The sequence below is a fragment of the Euleptes europaea genome, chromosome 6 (genome assembly GCF_029931775.1).
Source record: "Euleptes europaea isolate rEulEur1 chromosome 6, rEulEur1.hap1, whole genome shotgun sequence".
NCBI classification, from domain to species: domain Eukaryota; kingdom Metazoa; phylum Chordata; class Lepidosauria; order Squamata; family Sphaerodactylidae; genus Euleptes; species Euleptes europaea.
In genome coordinates, this window is record NC_079317.1 from 99,156,948 (window position 1) to 99,176,328 (window position 19,381).

At 44.0% G+C, this 19,381-nt stretch overlaps 1 protein-coding gene across 1 annotated transcript in view; it reads right to left on the reverse strand.

Annotated features, from left to right (window-relative positions):
• The window catches only part of LOC130479745 (bestrophin-1-like), a 28,009-nt gene extending 8,951 nt beyond the window's left edge, over positions 1-19,058 (reverse strand). The window contains exons 1-5 of the mRNA XM_056852156.1: positions 18,907-19,058; positions 15,610-15,704; positions 14,307-14,540; positions 7,054-7,208; positions 1,376-1,453 (exon numbers count right to left, since the gene is read on the reverse strand). Of these exons, the coding sequence (XP_056708134.1) occupies positions 1,376-1,453; positions 7,054-7,208; positions 14,307-14,540; positions 15,610-15,704; positions 18,907-19,058 (714 nt within the window). The remainder of the gene's footprint in view (positions 1-1,375; positions 1,454-7,053; positions 7,209-14,306; positions 14,541-15,609; positions 15,705-18,906) is intronic.
• Positions 19,059-19,381: the final 323 nt, after the last annotated feature.

The following is a 19,381-nucleotide window of genomic DNA, read 5'->3' on the forward strand; positions in this document are numbered from 1 at the left end:
GTTTAGGTATGGGAAGGGTAGGTGTAAGAAAAGAATGCTTTGAGCATGTCTACAATTACAGAGGACAGGTGTACATTTTGTGATTTGAATATAATGGGATGGACTCAACGGAGCACAAGCAAAGTTTTTTTTGTGTTATGGGCCTTGTTTGCCTTTTCCTTCCTGTTGCAGCCACTGTGCTCTCCGAAATGCCAGGGGGCTCTCAGTATGATGTGGACAGGTGAGACTTACCACTTGTATTCTTGACCTTCCTGGATGATAAAAGCTGCCAGAGGTGGACTCACTGAGAGGGTAAGGGGAGTGGTAAATGCTTGAGAGGAGGAGTTATACCACCCATGTTCAAGAAGGCACTAATTACACCTGTTTTTTGGGGGGGGGGGAACCCTCCCTGAGCCCTACTATGTTGGAGAACTTCCAGCCAGTCTCCAATTGTCCATTGTTGGGCGAGGTACTATAGTGGGTGGTTTCTTCTCAGCTCCGGGGGGTCTTGGAAGAGAGTGATTTTCTGGACCCACTTTCAGTCTGGCTTCAGGTCAGGAGTTGGAACAGAGACTTCTTGGTCGCATTGGCTGGTGACGTTTATCAAGAACCAGATGGAGAACGTGACCCTGCTAGTTCTGCTGTACCTCTCAGCAGCCTTTGATACTTTCAACCACAGTAACCTACTGAACTGCCTCTCAGCACTGGGACTAACGGGCACCGTGGTGTGGTGGTTCAAGTCTATCCTGGGGTGTCCGTCTCAGAAGGCAGTGTTGGGGGATTCCTGCTCTGCCCCATAGCTGTTGGTCTGTGGATCTCCACAGGGCTCAATCTGATTTACCATGCTATTTAGTATCTATAAGAAGTCCCTGGGAGAGGTCATCAGGAAGTATAAGCTATGGTGTCACCAATATTTGGATGATACCCAGCTCTGCCTTTCTTTTCCACCTAATTCCACAGATGATATTGATTTTCTGAGCCAGTGCTTGGAGTCGGTAATGGGCTCAATTAGGGTGAACAAGCTGAAGCTTAATCCTGACAAGCCAGAGGGGCTCTGGGCTAGTAGAAAGGTAGACCAGGAACTTGGGACCTCTCCTGTCTTGGGTAGGGTTATACTTCCCTTGAAAAGCCACATTCGCAGCTTAAGACTGCTGCCTGACACAGCATCACCTTAGAAAACCAGGTGTCTGTGGTGTTTTGGAATGCTTTTGCCAAGTTTTGGCTGGTGTGTCAGCCGTGGTTCAGTCAGATGTAGCCACATTAATCCACGTCTTAGTCACATCCAGACTTGAGATCTCTCTAGATTATAAATTTTACTTGTTTCCTCCCATTGTTCTAAAATACTAAAATAATTCTGGTTGCAGTCATGGAGGAAAACATTTATCAAGGTCCTCACCTGAGTGTACACCAAAGGAATGCTGATCCAGTCGTATCCATAGAGTCGCCCACACTGGCTGCGCAAAGTGTTCATTTCCTGGCACAAAAAAAGAACAATTATAGACCGAAAAGACTACAGAGTCTCCATCACTGTTTAAGAGAATACCTGATCTCAGCCTTAGAATAATAGAATCATAGAGTTGGAAGGGACCACCAGGGTAATCTAGTCCAACCCCCTTAACAATGCAGGAAATTCACAACTACCTCCACCCCCAGTGACCTCCACTACATGCCCAGAAGATGGCCAAGGTGCCCTCCCTCTCATCATCTGCTTAAGGTTATAGAATCAGCATTGCTGACAGATGGCCATCTAACCTCTTCTTAAAAACCTCCAGGGAAGGAGAGCTTACCACCTCCAGAGGAAGTCTGTTCCACTGAGGAACCGCTATAACTTTTAGAAAACTCTTCTTAATGTCTAGACGGAAACTCTTTTGATTTAATTTCAAGCCGTTGATTCTGGTCCAACCTTACTATATCTGCCTGCGTTATTGGCATGGTATGCCTCTATATCAAACTTACTATGGAGTACTTTAGATATTTTGGCTGCACAACATAGAAGTTCCTTTCTGGAAATTTCAACCAATTAAAGGTGCCTGCACCAGTTTCTAGCACTGATGACTCTAAACAAGAAGTTTCCAATAAGCAACATTCCTATCCTGTACGCTGCATGAAGGAACTCTGTACATGTTCGGAGACATACTCCTCATTATTATTCAGTGGCCCAGGTCTGTAAGCCTTTGCATTAAAACATGCTTCAGGGCTGAGTTTTAGCTAAAATTAAGCCCTGATTTCAACCCACCTTCTGAATCTCCTCCCTCTTTCCACCAACCCTCCCCTTAACAAAGTAATCAGAACTCTTGCAAAAACCAAATACTGTAACCTATATATGTGCATCTCCCTAGAAGCTAAAATAACTAAACTGAGGCTATCCTACTTTGTTCGCATTATGGGCAAAAACGCATGGTCGCTTTATCCTCCTTTAATCCCTGTTTCAACCAGGATTCAGCCAGGATCGAGCGTATGCGTTTAGCCTAATGTGCGTTCAATCCTGGCTAAAATAGGGATTAAAGGAGGATAAAGTGACCGTGCATTTTCGCCCTATGAGAAGACCAGAATCACTGGAAAAGACAATAATTCTAGCAAATGTGGAAGGCAGCAGGAAAAGAAGACCCTGAATGAGACAGATTGGTTCTATAAAGGAAGCCACAGACATCAGTTTGCAAGACCTGAGCAAGGCTGTTAATGAGAGGACATTTTGGAGGTCATTAATTCATAGGGTCGCCACGAGTCAGAAGCGACTTGATGACACTTAACACACACACACACACACACACACGTGTGTGTATGTTCTAATATGCCCTGACCTGGATGGCCCAGGCTAGCCTGATCTCATCAGATCTCAGAAGTTAGGCAGGGACAGGCCTGGTTAGTACTTGGATGGGAGACTACCAAGACATACCAGGGTTGTTATGCAGGTGAAGGCAATGGCAAACCACCTCTGCTAGTCTCGTGCCTTGAAAACCTTAAGGCTTATCGCACCAACAATTTACAGCATATTATCATGGTGCTCACTGTGTGTGTTTTGGATGCATATTCTTCATTTCCAATCGCACCTGCCTGTTAAGACTGCTCCCAAGATGGTTTATTGCCATATCGTCATGTTGCACCTCCAAAGTAATAGTCCGAAAAGTTGAGAGGAGGAGCGTGGGGGAGCACTGCATCATGTCTACATCGCTGATGCTTCCCCGCCTCCCCCCTTTTTTATGCATGCGCAATATTATTGATCTGAAGGAGCGCTGTACGCCATTAAGAATTGCCTCATTTGCACGGCAGGGAAACCCTAATCACAACCTATACAGGTATTCCCCCCCCACACACACACAAAAACAAAATGAGCTGTTCCTTGCACAGTGCTAATCACAGAGCTGCCGTCTTTTCAGGCATTGGTCCAACGATCTTGCATTTATTCGTTGGGACGAGCGCATTAAAAAATTTTTTTGAGAGCAGGGAGGCACGCTCAACCCCGGCAGCGGGAGAAAGAGAGGAACAGGCGAGGAGAAACGTGTGTGTGTGTGTGTGTGTGTGTGTGTGTGTGTGCGGGAGCTCTCTCTATCCCTCAGTCTCTCTCCCTTCCTCCTCCTCCTGCTTCCTCCTTCCCCATCTGCCGCTCGCAGCAATTTCGCTACTTTTCCAGCCCTCGCCCTCCTCTGCATTCCTTCCCCCTCAAGCCCACGAACGGTTTACAAAATCCACTTCAAGGACATTCCATATGAGGGAAATGTTTGATTGGGACCCTGCACAAATACAAATGGTTGGTCTAATGTCCCAACGTTCCCGTGTTCCTTTGTAAGACCACACACACTTATGGGGTGGGGGGAATTAAGTAACAATAATGATTGGTGGATGCAAATGGGAGGGGAGGGGGAAGGTGGGATGGGAGGAGAAAGGCTTTTCATTGGGTGTTGCAAAAAGAGGGGAGGAGAACTGAATAGCGTATGTAACTGAAAGCACCCCTTGGATTGCCGGTTTTGAAGCGACATAAGGAAATACATCGTGGTATAGGCATTTGGGGGAAAAACAGATGTCTGGCACTTCCAAAGCATTTCCAAGCCGAAATGGGAGGTCTGAGGTGTGATCCAACCTGGATAACACGTTTTTTTAAATGTAGTATATACTGAGTGCGTTAGGCCCCCTTGTTGGGTTGCCATAAGTCGGCTACAGCTTGATGTCACTTTACACACACATTCTAATCATCCCTCATTTTACTCAATGCATTGTATTTGCAGTATTATTCAGAACATAGATCTGAAGTTTCTTTATTACAACTAGAGATTTTTCTAATACTTGGAGCTTGGAGCACTTTCATTATATTTCTCCCAACTGTTTTCTTTTCTTTCATCATCCCTAAATATTTCTTTCTCCATATACCCTCCTGCCACATTCCTAATGGGACTACTGATGTTCCAAGTATAATATCCTGTCTGTACTGTCAGAATCGTCTGAGTGAGGCTATAGTCCCTAACACAGAATAGTTGCTCAGCTAATCCCCAAACTTTTCTTCCACTCTGATTGGGCCAGAAGGCAGGCAGTCACCTGTTCTCCCTCTGAGACTCCTCCTAGGAGGTTCCTCAAGCATCTCATGGATTCACATCATCCTACTTTCCCCTTTCTCTCTTAATCTGCCTGCCCTGGGTCAAGGAAAAGATTATTGCTCAGATAATGCTTTGTTCTTGCTTGACTATTTATCTGTCACATTTTAAACCTGACTTCCTTCCAAGGATCTCCTCCACTGTGTCCTCATAATAATCCTGCGAGGCAGGTTAGAACAGGGGGAACGACAGGCTCTTTGAGTATGTGCCCTCTCTAGGGAGTGGCTGGATGATGGGCCAGACATTCCCAGCCTTCCTTCTCTGTGTCCTTGTGTGTTTTCACTTCAAACGGTGGTTGTTTACAGGTTGTATGTGTGGTAAAAAGGAACTGAATTCTCCAGCTTTGGGAATGTCCACAGTGTGTCAGCTATCCTGTCCACACCACAGCAGTTCACATTACTCATGATGGTTGGGGGTTGTTTTTGCAACTTATGGGTATTATGTTTGTCCATGTGGTGGGAGAGAGTGACTTCATAAAGGCACTGCATTTTGCTAAGCATGGAATGGTTCCATACATACATGTCTAATGTGGGGGTGTGACATCAGCAAGCCATGCACTATGATTGGTGGGTATTGTAGCCATCGTTACATTCCCTGTTGTTTGATGTGTTGTTTTCAGTATCGTTGTTGGAACTGCGCAGTGTTGGACGTGAAGGACAATGCAGTGTCTGTTTGCAGCAAGCATACCCATACCGTAGGAGGTGTTTGACGTGGAAGCAAGTGGATTAGGAGTTCCTCCAGGACATAACCACCAGCAGTCTTGCTTTATAAGAAACAGTGTCTTTTATTTACAGTGCACAGATAAAACATACCATCACCTACACTTCTCCACTACTACTTCCAGGCTGTAATTGGTGTTACAGAAGCACAGTTACATAGCCTTATATACACTCACTGCAGCTGATCTGAATTAGGCCACCTGTGGACCTGCCCAAAGTATTGCATCAGCAAACTGCCCAGATCCGGATTCTTGCAGTTCCCTTTGGTACCAGCAAGGCTATTGCTTCTGCTTACATCATCTTTGACCTCCCAGATCTCTCAGATCTGACAGCTATCACACAGCTGTTACTGTCAGATTATTACAATCAACTTGATACTCTGACAGTGTTATGCTTTTGATCAAAAAGAGTACTCATAGAGTGAACTTATATTTCAGCTTGCAGGAGGCTTTTAGTCTGGTAACTGAAAAACTGAAAAGTCTGTTTTAGAACGGGTTTCAATCAGTTCTTGTGAGCTTCTCTTAAAGAGACAGCTCCTCATGGGAGGCGATAACAGCTGTCTGTTCTGCTGTTATCCCTTTCTTGACTAAAGTGCTGATCTTAGGAACTTCCTTCCTTCTGACTGCCCCTCCTCTCTCTCTCTACCTACAAGAGGGCAACCGGAGCATGGCTAGCTAGAATGCTTCTCTCATCCTTCCTATCACAGTATGGATTTCTTAGAATCATTGAATCATAGAGTTGGAAGGGACCACCAGGGTCATCAAGTCCAACCCCCTGCACAATGCAGGAAATTCACAACTACCTCTCCCCCCCCCACATCCTTAGTGACCAGAAAATGGCCAAGATACCCTCCCTCTCATCATCTGCCCAAGGTCACAGAATCAGCATTGCTGACAGATGGCCATCGAACCTCTTCTTAAAAACCTCCATGGAAGGAGAGCTTACCACCTCCCGAGGAAGCCTGTTCCACTGAGGAACCGCTCTGTTAGAAAATTCTCCCTAATGTCTAGACGGAAACTCTTTTGATTTAATTTCAACCCGTTGGTTCTGGTCCAGCCTTCTTGGGCAACAGAAAACAACTCAGCACCATCCTCTATATGACAGCCCCTCAAATACTTGAAGATGGTTATCTCAGTCTTCTCTTCTTCAGGCTAAACATACCCAGCTCCTTCAACCTTTCCTCATAGGACTTGGTCTCCAGACCCCTCACCATCTTTGTTGCCCTCCTCTGGACACGTTCCAGCTTGTCTACATCTTTCTTAAATTGTGGTGCCCAAAACTGAACAAAGTACTCTAGGTGAGGTCTAACCAGAGCAGAGTAAAGTGATACCATCACTTCGCGTGATCTGGACACTATACTTCTGTTGATGCAGCCCAAGACCACATTTGCCTTTTTAGCTACCGCATCACACTGCTGACTCATGTTCAGTGTTCGGTCTACTAAGACCCCAAGATCCTTTATCAATAAAGAATAGCCTTTCCTTTCTTAAAGCAATAAGCCTTATGTGGACTTATCTTAAAGGACCCTCCCCTCTACTTACACACAGCCAGCTCCAGCTAACACACAGGGTATCAATAACACAATATTAATATTACGCTGGTGTTGGCAGCCACTGGTGCAGCTGGGGTCATAGGACAGTGATGCGTGCATTACACCCTTTGAGCTAGAAGGAAAACATCAATCACTTTGACTTTTCAGCGGTCTGGCTTCATTCTAAATTACCACCATATCCAGTCCTTGGATATGCTGTAGCATATTTAGTACTCACGTTCAAGATGGCTTGGAGCAGCACACTGTCACGGATACGGCCATCGTTGCGTGCCTTCACCGCCAGATTTGAGAACCACACACAGGGGATCCAGAACTTGTTATGGGGTGAGGACAAGCTATCATATTTCTTGTGCTCTTCTGGAGTCATCAGTCCTACACAGACAGTGGTGAAAGGAAAGGCAATTCTGTCCTCCCAATTAATTATTTTAGCAGGAAAAAATATACATTTATTAGGCCCCAAAACAATTTTTGGAACCAGAAAATAATAGTGTTTGAATTCTGCACCTGAGATTCCTGGGTTTGTAAACCCAGGGAACCCAGCCATGACAAGCAGAGACTGAATTTTATTACTGAAAACAAAATGAGGGTAGCACAGAGGACATCTGGTACATTTGATAAGACCCCTGGGCAGAGGACCATGAAAATGTCCCTGAAAGAAGTGTGGAATAAACATGCACTCAATATGTTTTCTTGTGAATGAAAAGTCTGGACTGAGTGTTGGAGAGGTGGCCCTAGCTGCACAAGCAAAGAGCACTGCTCCCTCTTTAGGAGATCTGTGTATTACTCAGAATTAAACAAGTGTGTTTGCTCTGCATTGTTTTGCATTACGTAGAACTCTATCACCCACATAAATTATGCAGACTTACAGATCATTTTTTGCTATTTTTTCCAACATGACTTTTGATTTTGTTGGCTGTGGCAGGGACAAGGAATAGGTTGCCAACTTAAGGTCCACACACTCATACACACACACAAATCACACTAGAGTGAAACTGTTTAAGTGTTCTGAACGTGGTAAAAGCTTCCACCCTTCTACAAAACTTAAGATCTTTGAAACCATAATGAAGAAAAATCATTTTGATGTTCAGTATGTCAAAAAGATTTTGCAAATTACTCCAACATTACTGTACATGAAAGAATTCACACTAAAGAGAAACCTTATTAGTGTTATGAATGTGGGAAACATTTCCATCAGTCCAGAAATCTTATACTACAAGAAAGCATTCATGTTAGGGAGGACCCATGTACTTGCTTGAAATGTGGGACATACTTGGTGAAAAGAGCCACACTGGGGAGGAAACTCATATTCATGCACAATATGTCAAATATTTTTTTCTGATGGCTCACATGTCATTGCATGTGAGAGAAGGCTGTGTTTGAAAATGTTGTCAACAAAATCTGGCCCAGTCTCAAACTCTGAAACTTCATTGTAGGACATTTACTGAAGTTAAAAGAGGCTGGCTTAAAAAAGCAAAAACGAAGGAAACATTCATATTGGATTGGTAGCTGTAATAAGGGGACAGGATTGCATTCTATTGTAAGGTTGGGAAATTTCAGGAGACTTGGGGAAGGAGCCTGTGGAAGGTGGAGATTGGGGAGGGGCCTTTGTGGGGTAAAATGCCATACAGTCTACCTAACAGAGCATCTCTTTTCTCCAGGGAAACTGATCTCTATCGTCTGGAGATCAATTGTAATTCTGGGAGATCTGCAAACCCCACCTGGAAGCTGGCAACCCTGTTTACTTATGTATCACCTTCTTTCCATTGTACTGTTTCCTGCCTTTGCAACCCATGTAAAGCTTCAGCTGCTTATTTCCTTATAGTAAGCCTCTGTTAAAGGGACGAACCCTTCTTCTCCAAGCCAATTCACAATCCTACTTCTGAAATGTCTCTAACAAGTAGAAATCCTCCTTGATTCCTCTTCCACCAAACTTCTAAGATTTTGCTAGGCATTGCCTACAGACATTGAAGCCTAGCTTTGCCACCATCTAGGCTATAAGGTTGCATTTTATTTAAAAGGAAAGCTGAGTTTCTTGGGCAGCAGGATTATGTGACTAAAGCTAAATTCTGTACATGTAAACAGCGTGAAATACAGCCTTGTTCATAAGCTGCTCCTCAACCAGAATCAGCTATAATAGCAATTTATGCCTGAATGTGCATCTTTTGCACAGTTTTTGATGGCAGGGACTGGGTACGCAGTTTACTCGGGGGATTTCAGGCCCAAACTATCCCACTCTAGTCCACGTCCCTTGTACACCACAGCACAGAGCTAGGGGCACTGACAGATACTCTCTGGTTGCACGCTCATAGTAAAAGTCTCGGCATCTCATGAAGTCACTCTTATCTCAAAGGTTGCCAGAGTTCCAATGCCCGAAACAATTACATATGTGAGGAAGACTGTTAACATTGCTTTATTAAAGAGGTTGAGTGATAAAGCATATGCTTGGCCTGCAGAAAGTTCCAAGGTCAATGCCTATAATCTGTCAAAGGGGTCCGAGATCAAAAGAGACAGATGCCTGTGCATGTGTGTGTGTATGTGTGCGTGTGTGTGTGTGTGTGTGGGTGATATTTGGAAAATTTCATGAGAAATATGAAAAAATGCCCTCTACCCTACAATTCCCCATAAAATTTCAATGACTGGGGCTGCACTCTACCCATGCTCCAGAAGGTTTAATGCTGGTGAAAGACTGGCAAAAGGAAAAACTACAGGGGGTGAGTCATAGCTCTCTCAAGCACAGAGCACTTCAGCACATAGTTACACAAATGGAATGGAACAAAAGATTTACCATCTAACCCCTCAGCTAGAATGTCACACCTAAGGACAGTGACTGGGAAGCCAAACACTGGATTCAGAGGGTAGCCATGTTGTTCTGCAGTAAAACAGCTAGATTCGACTCCAGTAGCACCTTTGAGGTCAACAAGATTTTCAGGGTATAAGCTTTTGAGAGTCAAAGCTCCCTTCGTCAGATACAAATGCTAGATTGTGTCTTTTCCTTTCGGGTCAAGAAGAAAGGAATGCCCAAGAGAGGGGATGGGCTCCCAAAAGGGAGATGATAAATTCTTTGCACACACCAGAGAACTCTCTCTCCTTTTCTGCTTGCCTCATACTAGGAACACCAACTTGCCAAGCCATGAAAGCCAAGCTTTTACACCAGGACTCCATCTTGAACATGTGATGAGGACAATGAGGAGGAGCCCCCCAAACTGGAGAACAGAGGTACTGGAAGAATGTCAAACAGCTGTAAGAGTGAATGGCCTGTCCTAGAGACAACACTGTTAAGGTATGTCTAGAGTTAGGGCTAGAAGACTCCATGTTTCATCTTTTCTTTATAACCCAACTCACTGTGATTTTTGTACCTGATCATGTAGGTGGATTTTTATTTGTTTACTGAATTCTTATAACCTGAATGCTCAAAGCCTGATCTCTGTACCCATAACACACCTGCTTCAGTCATACTTTACAAAGGGCTGTAAAAGGGAAGGGTCCAAGGGTGAGCATACATCACCAAAGTGCAAATTTGTGAACATCCGATAGATTGTCCCAGCTTTAGCAAGTATGAGTGAAACGGGAAATAGACCACCCCATCCCACCTTCAAAGAAGTAATGGGAGGGGCGGATTTTGGCTGCCGGTGGTGGGAACGGAGAGCCAGTCTTTGTTCATCCTCAGGCCTGACGTATGAAGAGGGGTGGGCCCAAGGGAAGGGGCTTATAGGGACTGGGTCGAGCAGTTCCTCCATCTTTGGAAGCGAACACTTTTCAGGATTAATTGACTGCAGTGGCTAATGCCCAGAGAGAAGCTGGAGACCCTTTAGGAGTGGGTGGGTAGGGGGAGACCTGCAATGGCCATAGAATCCTCTGAGCTCCTGGAACCCGAGGGAACTCCGTTTGCAAGTCCATTTTCTCACAGGGGGAAAGGTTCAACTGTCCTATGCCACAGCCTTCATCTGATTCTCTCTCCCCCACCCCAATCATCCCTCCTTAAAAACCAGGTCGAATCTGTTCACAGATCTTTCAAGATATGTTTAATTTGACTCTCAGGAGCAGGTTTGGGAAATACCTTCCACTTGAAGGTCTGCTGTCAGTTATCAAAACTGGCCTGGAGGGCCCAGTGATCTTGCTTTACAGGAGTCTTGATGCCCTGAACCTAAACTTTGTGCTGGCTTTTTTGTCTTTAAGCTCATTGCAAGCATGTAAGCGGTTGGTGCCACAAATCTTTGAACCGAACCACTAGGCATCCTTGTTAGGGTTGTCCACCAGGTCTGACTTGATCTGGAGTTCAATTAAGTTTGAAATAAGATGGAACAGCTTCACTGTATTTCAAAAGTATGTTGGCGAAGGCAGTAACTGGCGTCAGGATTTTACAGAGGCCGCCCATTGGAACCCGGTTATAAATGTTTACTCAGAAGTAAGTTCATCTGAGTTTAAAATGACTTAATTTCTTGGTAAGTCTGTTTAGCGTGACAGTTTCAAGAGATCTTTAATAAACAGGTTACTTCCAATGTAATTACTCAAATGGAGCAAAATAGTATTAATAAGTGCCCATCTTTTTGGTTTAGGATGACTAACTATTTCCGAGAGGCATTTGAAGGGCCCACCTCATATAATTATAGAGATCTCCATGGAAACCTAATTACTTTGTGAACCACCATACATTGAAAAGGCTTTACATGCATGAACAAGGCGTACGGAGTTATCTAAGCCCCTAAACCCCTGTTGATGATCTTTTCCTCTCAGGTATGTTTTGTCCACACTGTAAACTGTTTTCCCCCTATCTGATGTGGTTTATTCACCTGCGGAAAAGCAGGAAGCAGGAATGATGACTAGTCCATGTCCTGCCCTTGTGCATCTTCAACACACCGATCAGATTGTTGGTGCTTTGGGGCTTCATGCATCTAAGAAACGGGGTGCTAAGGCACGCAAGCATATGCTGCTTTTTACAGTGCCGTGCACATTGGTTTGTGCTGTGATAGTTTTAAGAATGAGAGCCAACGTGATGAAGTGGTTAAGAGCGGTGGACTGGAATCTGGAGAACCGGGTTCAATTCTCCCCTCCTCCACATGAAGCCTGCTGGTAGTCTTGGGCCAGTCGCAGTTCTCTCAGAACTCTCTCAGCCCACGCAGAGGCGGGCAATGGCAAACCACCTCCGAATGCCTCTTGCCTTGAAAACCCTATGGTGTTGCCATAAGTCAACTGTGACTTGACAGCAAAATCACACCTCACACCGTCTAAGAATGGACCACGCTTTTTGTTTATTCCAGAGAATGAAGGTAGTATATGGATTCCCTGTTTTGCGTGTGTATGCGGGGATTGCTTGTGGCAAACAGGTTTGTGTGGACAACAGAAATACAAGCGCATGCCCTTGGAAGCAAAACCTCTTTCAAACCATTTTTACCTTTCTTAAAAACGATTGTTTGTCTCCCAGTCTTAGTCACTCCTGTGCAACGTGATGGTATGAACTGGACCCCAGAGGGAGGAAAGCAGAAGCAGATTTCCTGTTCAATGGTCAGCTACTTAGTCCTCCCTGTTGTTGAACATCCCTCTTTTTGAATAACCTCAATTAATTGTAGATTGCTGTCTTTATAATGGAGTTAAATTTGAGTACAGAATTGTTAGTGTCTGTGGTTGGCTGCTGCCTGTCCAATTTTTCTGTTTTAAGCTGCTGCTTTTTACCACAGGGCCAACCACCATGGGGGGGGGGATTTCCAAAACCCTTTTAGTTGACTTTACAGGGGAAAAAAGAAAGATGCCAAAAACAGAATACAAAATGACCGCTAGATAGAGCCACTGTATTAGAAAAGACACTGGTAGGAGGTATTTCACACCTTTCTCATTTGTTGTCAGCACATGATTGTATCTTTATAAGCACTGAGGTACATTTTTAGTAATGTGGAATTCACACAAACTTTAGGGGATATCTGCTTGCTAAAGCCACACAGTATATAACCTTTTTTGGAGTGCTACTGGCTTATTGAGAATAGTCTGGAATTTAACTAGGAAGTTCAAAGATTTCAGAAGAGGGCTTGGAGTAGGGTTGCCAGGTCCCTCTTCACAACTGGTGGGAGGTTTTTGGGGTGGAATTTGGGGAGGGCAGGGACTTCAATGCCATGGAGTCCAATTGCCAAAGTGGCCGTTTTCTCCAGGTGAACTGATCTCTATTGGCCGGAGATCAGTTGCAATAGCAGGAGAACTCCAGCTAGTACCTGGAGGTTGGCAGCCCTAGCTTGGAGATACCGAGGGCTAGAGCAGGTCTGTCCTGGCTACCTGTTCTCCTCCTGCAAGCCAGCAGGAAGAAAGGGGGCCAGTCCAACGCTCACGGCATCTCTCCCGAACCTTCCCTGACAAGCCTGGGTGGGAGGTAGCTGTGGCTTGGCCAAGCTGTGCAGATTTAAGGAGCTATGAGGTAGAGGCTGCTGCACGGACACAGACTGTGCTTTGGAACTAGTGAGCTAGTCTGGCATTACTCACCCAGGGGTCAACATCTGTGCAGTGAATTCTGCCCTACCAGTGTATAGCAGAAGGTGGAGCTGTGGACTCACCTTCCAGTATGGGAGCACTCATCTAACTCATGCTTTAAGTGTATAACAAGAGCAAGGCAAATCCCCACCCTAGGCTGGAGTATCCCTTGGTGTTGCCCTCTGTCTCATATGATGCAGCAGGGCTATGTGGAGACACTTCTGCTGCACAACCATAGGCAGGCAGGAACTGGGCCCAGTACAGCCCCTGCAGCATGCAGCTGAAAGGCAACTAGAATGACGCATCCGTGCTCTTTGCCTGACTTTTCAGCTATCAGCTGCTCAGTGTTGTGCTTTCCCTAAAAGAAGATGGATAGGGTTGCCAGCTCCGGGTTGGGAAATACTGGGAGGTTTTGGGGGCGGAGCCTGAGGAGGGCGGTGTTTGGGGAGGGACTTCAGTGCCGTAGAGTCCAGTTGCCAAAGTGACCATTTTCTCCAGGTGAACTGATCTCTATCGGCTGGAGATCAGTTGCAACAGCAGGAGATCTCCAGCCACCACCTGGACGTTGTCAACCCTACATTTTAGGCTGCTGAATTTTGTTTTATGTTATGCTGTTTTATGGCTGATCATTTACTGTTGTTGGTTGTTATGAATTCACTGTGTTGTTTGTACTTTGCGAGTCACGTCAAGCAAGTGTCTGGGGAGGTGGGATATGATTTTCTTAACTTAAAAAAGCAGAGCAATGCTGTTAGGCAGCTTCCTACTTTCACAACAGTTGGCTGGCCACCAAGCATGGCTGGTGGGCTGCACGTGGTTTGATAGGTATCCAGAGCGGGCACAACTATCGTCACCAGCACAGGTAGCGGACCCTTAGACTTCATAAATTCCCCCTTCCTCATATCTTGGTCTCTCAATAAGCTTTGAGGATTCCCCAACTCATAGCATTATCTCTGTTGGTGACACGGAGGAGCATGTCTGTATTTTGTCCTAGCCATTCACCACAATTGTGGCTCATACCTGCTCTCACAACATGTTCTATGCTTGGGAATCTCTTGAAGACGGCAGTGCTCACAGAGCGCAAGATCAGCACACTCAGCAGATTGATGTAGCGTACCAAGGTGCGTCGTAGGAGGCGCCCATACTCATCCTTCCCTTCCACGCTACTTGAGATCAGGTTCATAATGCGATCAGGCCAAGGGATGCTCTCATATTGCCCCCACCAGCGAGACACCACCAAGGTAACGTAAAAGCCTAGAGTGGAAATCACATGTTAGTTATAACAAGGTAGAAAAGGATATAATTGTCTCTCCTACTCATGCATATGTTTTTAATTATCTATTTTATTGAGTGTATTTCTCTGCTGCCTCTCCAGCTCAAAGCTACTCAAGGCAGCTAATACAATATTACATTCTAAACATTTTAAATAACCAACCCCAACCCCTAAAACAACCCAAGCTCAGCAAGTTAAAACAAGTAACAGCAGTGAAAAGTAATCAACATAACTCAACAGAGAACACACATACCCAAAATAACCCAGCCACAACAAGATTTACACAAAAGGTAAGTAAAATACAGGTTTGGGCCTCAGGTTAAGAGGGACCTCTACATATAATTTTTAAAACTAAATTTCAATAGCAGTTAATACACACTTTTAAAAATAATGTTACAGGGCCTCTTAAACCGGCCATAATTTAGGGCTTGATCATGTCTTAATCCAGCCTTGAAAACATCAGGGAACCCAAAAATATCTCAGAAGTGATTAATTATTTTTAAATAATGAGATTAGGAAAGGCATAATAAGTTGGGTCAAGATGAAAGTTTGCGTTCCCTTGGAACATATTTTATGAAGTGACGTTACCCTCGATGTCGATGTGAGACAGTGCTTTGGTTAGATGAGTGTTTTAGTTGGTATTTTTATTTGTGTAAAATATTTATGTCCCATCTTTCAAAACCAAGATCTTTAGGGCAGCCTACAAAGGTATGAAAACATCATATAAAACCAAGTTAATAATGAAGTTAGTTTTATAGCCAAATTGACAGTGCATCTAAACAGGAAAGGCCTTTGTACCACAAATATAGTAAATGCCTTCCAGAATAAAACATTGTCAGTCTGCCACCTAAAGGCCAACAGTAATGTTACAGAACAAACCTCCCTAGTATGGGAATCCCATAATTTTGGTGCCCCTACTAAGAGGGCCCTGCCATATGCATTTACCTATGGCAGCTCGGATGATAGGGAAACATGCTGTGGAGCCTTCAGGGAAGATTTTAAAAGAACAGGTAAGTTCTCATACAGGTTCATATTTTTATCATTCCTTACCTAGCACAAAAGACACGGGGATCAGTTCAGCATAATTATTGCAGTACAGAGCCAGCTTCTCAAACATCTGTCTTTGGCTCTCACGCAGAATAAACCTGGAATAAAAGGGAGATATTCCCCGTTTCTGAACTGTAAGAAAGATTTCTCATTGATCAGAAATACTGGACTCTTGGCTGCCTGCAAAGGTCATTCTGCACAATCAGGGTTTTTGCCCAATAAATGTACATTTGTTTCCATCTGTTGTGTACAGTCTCTCAATACAGCACTTTTGTTATTGGGGATGTCTCGGTTTCTGGACATAAATCACAATATTTTCTTCTTGGGACAAATACAACATTTACCCCAGGTAGCACATTCATTAGTTGCTGGGTGGAACAAAGTTGGCATAGACAGATAATGGAAATTGTTTGTGGGTGGCATGCAAACTGAGCTCTCACTTGCCACTTGTCATTTTAATTTTTTTAATGTGTTGGGTTCTATTTGCTGCCTTGCTATATAAGTCCCAGGTAAGATTGCACATATAGTTTCTTTCAAAGGCAAGGAAGGGCTCACCCCAGCAAGTCCTAGGGTTGCCAACCTCCAGGTACTAGCTGGAATTCTCTTGCTGTTACAACTGATCTCCAGCCGATAGACAGCAGTTCACCCAGAGAAAATGGCCGTGTTGACAATGGGACTCTATGACATTGAAGTCCCCTCCCCAAACCATGACCTCCTCAGGCTCCACCTCAAAAACCTCCCGCCAGTGGCCAAGAGGGACCTGGCAATCCTAGCAATTCCCCCAATTTTGCAGATATTTTGTTATAATTTTTAAGGTTTCAAAAAACTATTTGGATGTTTTCCTTTCTTTACTTCCTGTGTGTAGAGAGAGAGACTCTAGGATAATTCATATGTAAAGACTATTGTTGGGGAAAGAGAAGGAATTGTGTTGGCTCTTCTAAAATATAATGGCTTAGAAGCAAAGTATTTGTGAGATTGCTTCCACTCATCATAATTCCAGAGGGCTAGCTGTGTTAGTCTCTAATAGAAAAATTACAGAGGAATCAGGTAATAGTTTAAAGACTAACAACATTCATTTCATAGCATCATAGAGTTGGAAGGGAATCATAGAATCATAGAGTTGGAAGGAACCACAAGCTTTTGTGAATCAGATCTCATTGCCTTACATACATAGAATTATATTGATTTACTTTATTTACAGTTAATCCTTCTCACTGAGACTCAAAGTGGATTACAGATTTTTTTAAATGCAATTCTACAGCATAATACATCGAATAAACAATGCAATTGACTAGGATTACAGAATTAGAAGACAATGCAAACCAGAAGCTGCCTAGGTAAGGTGCAGTGGAATTACAAAGGCAGAAGTACATCTAAAGGCTTGGTTAAATTGTGGGGGTGTTACAAAGGGAGGCCAGCGTAGAAGATCCAGTCAAAGGAGAAATCAATGCACCTGAATCAGGTGCAAGAGACGCCCATCCGACGATAACAGAGTAGAATAAACATCAAACCTAATGCAGGTGAAATGAGACAGTGAAGCAAATGAACATCTGTAAGGGCCAGGACAGCTGTTAGCATCTATAGTAAATTAGGAATCTGAGGACACTGTTAAAACAATGAGACAATGTACCCTCCCTGGGCTTATATTCAAGCTAATATTTTGCACCATTAGCTAAGTTAGGGAGTTCTGAAGCTATGATATTAGCTCTATAGCACTCTTCTTTTAATGTTTCCAAAATTTGGCCAGTATCTGTGGAAGCTGGAAGGTAAATCTGATTTTTTTAGTACTTGCTTTTCTTTGATTCATTTTGTTTACTGAAATGTTCTAACACAGACAATGATAGCTTCCTAGGAAAACCCCACATACCTTTACATACTTATATTTAAAAATAGGTAGAGGGATTACATAATCATATGGGGGCACAAGTCCCCCTCCTCATGTACTGTTTTGGTTCTTTGGAATACATGAGATGCTCCGGGCTTCCTCTGTCATCCAAACTGAGTTTGTTCGCAGAGAAATGAGGGGTAGGGTGTAGTTGCTAAACAGGCCAGCAGGGGGTGGTCACGTAGAACAGAGCTTCTTAAACCTTTTCCACTTGCGACCCCTTTTCGCCCAAGAAATGTTTACACGACCCCTGGTATATAGGTATATAAAATAGGTATACACATCAGACATTTAATAAATTATAAAGAAATTTATTTTAAAACAATTATTTGGTATACATATAATTTTACCGTTTACTGTTGTCAATTTTTTCGCGACCCCCACAGTTTAAGAAGCTTCGACCTAGAAAAGCCTGTGTTCAAGTGTGCATACGCGCGCGCGCACACACAGCATCCATATCTTTATACTGAGCCTCCTAGGTCCAATGTCTTTTGCAGGGAAGCTAAATATGCCTGGATTCAGGGCTGCTTGCTGGAGAATTTTCTCCCTCCCACAGCTTTACTAGGGTCACCACCAGGTCTGGAGGAAAATGTCCAGTCCCTTTAATCAAGGCTTAATGTGTGGAAATAGGCAGCTAAAGCTTTTCATGGTGTGGAGGTAAATAACATCCCATTTAGCCTCTATTTTTACCCAGACCTGGCTGGCAACCCTAACATTTGTTCTTGCTTCCTAAACTGAAAACTGAGGGAAAGAAAAGGGGTAGCATGTTTATTTAAAACCACATGTGGGCTTTAAAAATGAAAGGAAAAACCACCACTCATACTAACACATCAATATACCAAGATTGTTTGACAATTAATTTCCTGTGATTCATGCAACTATATTGCTTATGTTGCCATGTGGCAGGGGAGCACAAATATTAGTGGGAAACATTTTTGGAGAGGCAACCACTACTTCTTGCTGCCCACAGATGTCATTCTTGAAGATAAGCACATTTAGCTAGAGAAGGGGGCAGAAGTATAAATCTCCTGCTCCCCTTCAACAGCAAGCCTTAACCTCCATCTATGATATCTGGGTGGGATACTGAGCTATTATCACTGAACAGTCACCTGCGGAAAGACGGTGTGGAAAATATACTTGTGACTAGGGTTGCCAGCCTCCATGTAATAGCTGGAGATCTGCTATTACAACTGATCTCCAGCCGATAGAGATCAGATCACCTGGAAGAAATGGCTGCTTTGGCCATTGGACTCTATGGCATTGAAGTCCCTCCCCATACTCCGCCCTCCTCAGGTTCCACACCAAAAACCTCCCGCCGGTGGCGAAGAGGGACCTGGCAACCCTACTTGCGACAGAATTTTAGTGATTATACAGAAAGGCCCTAAAGATAGATGCCAGGCTCAGGAGACGCTCACCTGTAGACAATGCTGATGCCGAAGTAGAAAGAGATAAAGATTAAGAACTCGCAATAGAGGAGTTTGTAGATGCTCCCTTTCCATCGGAGCAGGAGCTGTGAAAAGGTGCCTAGGTGTGCATCAGCTACACGGTAGGTGTAGGTCACTGTCATCACAAGTCCTGCTAGAAACAAACAGCATGATAAGGACCAAGGTGCTCTTAAGGAGGCAGGGGACCTGTATAGAAGCAAAACTAGAGCCAGACCTTGTGGAATGGAAGGACTCAGAGGAAACTATGGAAGTACTATGCTGGGGGGGGGGGAAGAGTTTCAAGAGACCCCCAGGAGGTTTCCATCCTATTGACACAAACACAGTCTATTCCAGAAAATGAAGGAAATCTACATTATAAATGCACAGATAAACAACTTCTGAGCATTTACAAATGAACCCTCAAACAGTCACACTTTAGTTTTCTTGTACTACTTCAGAAACCCAA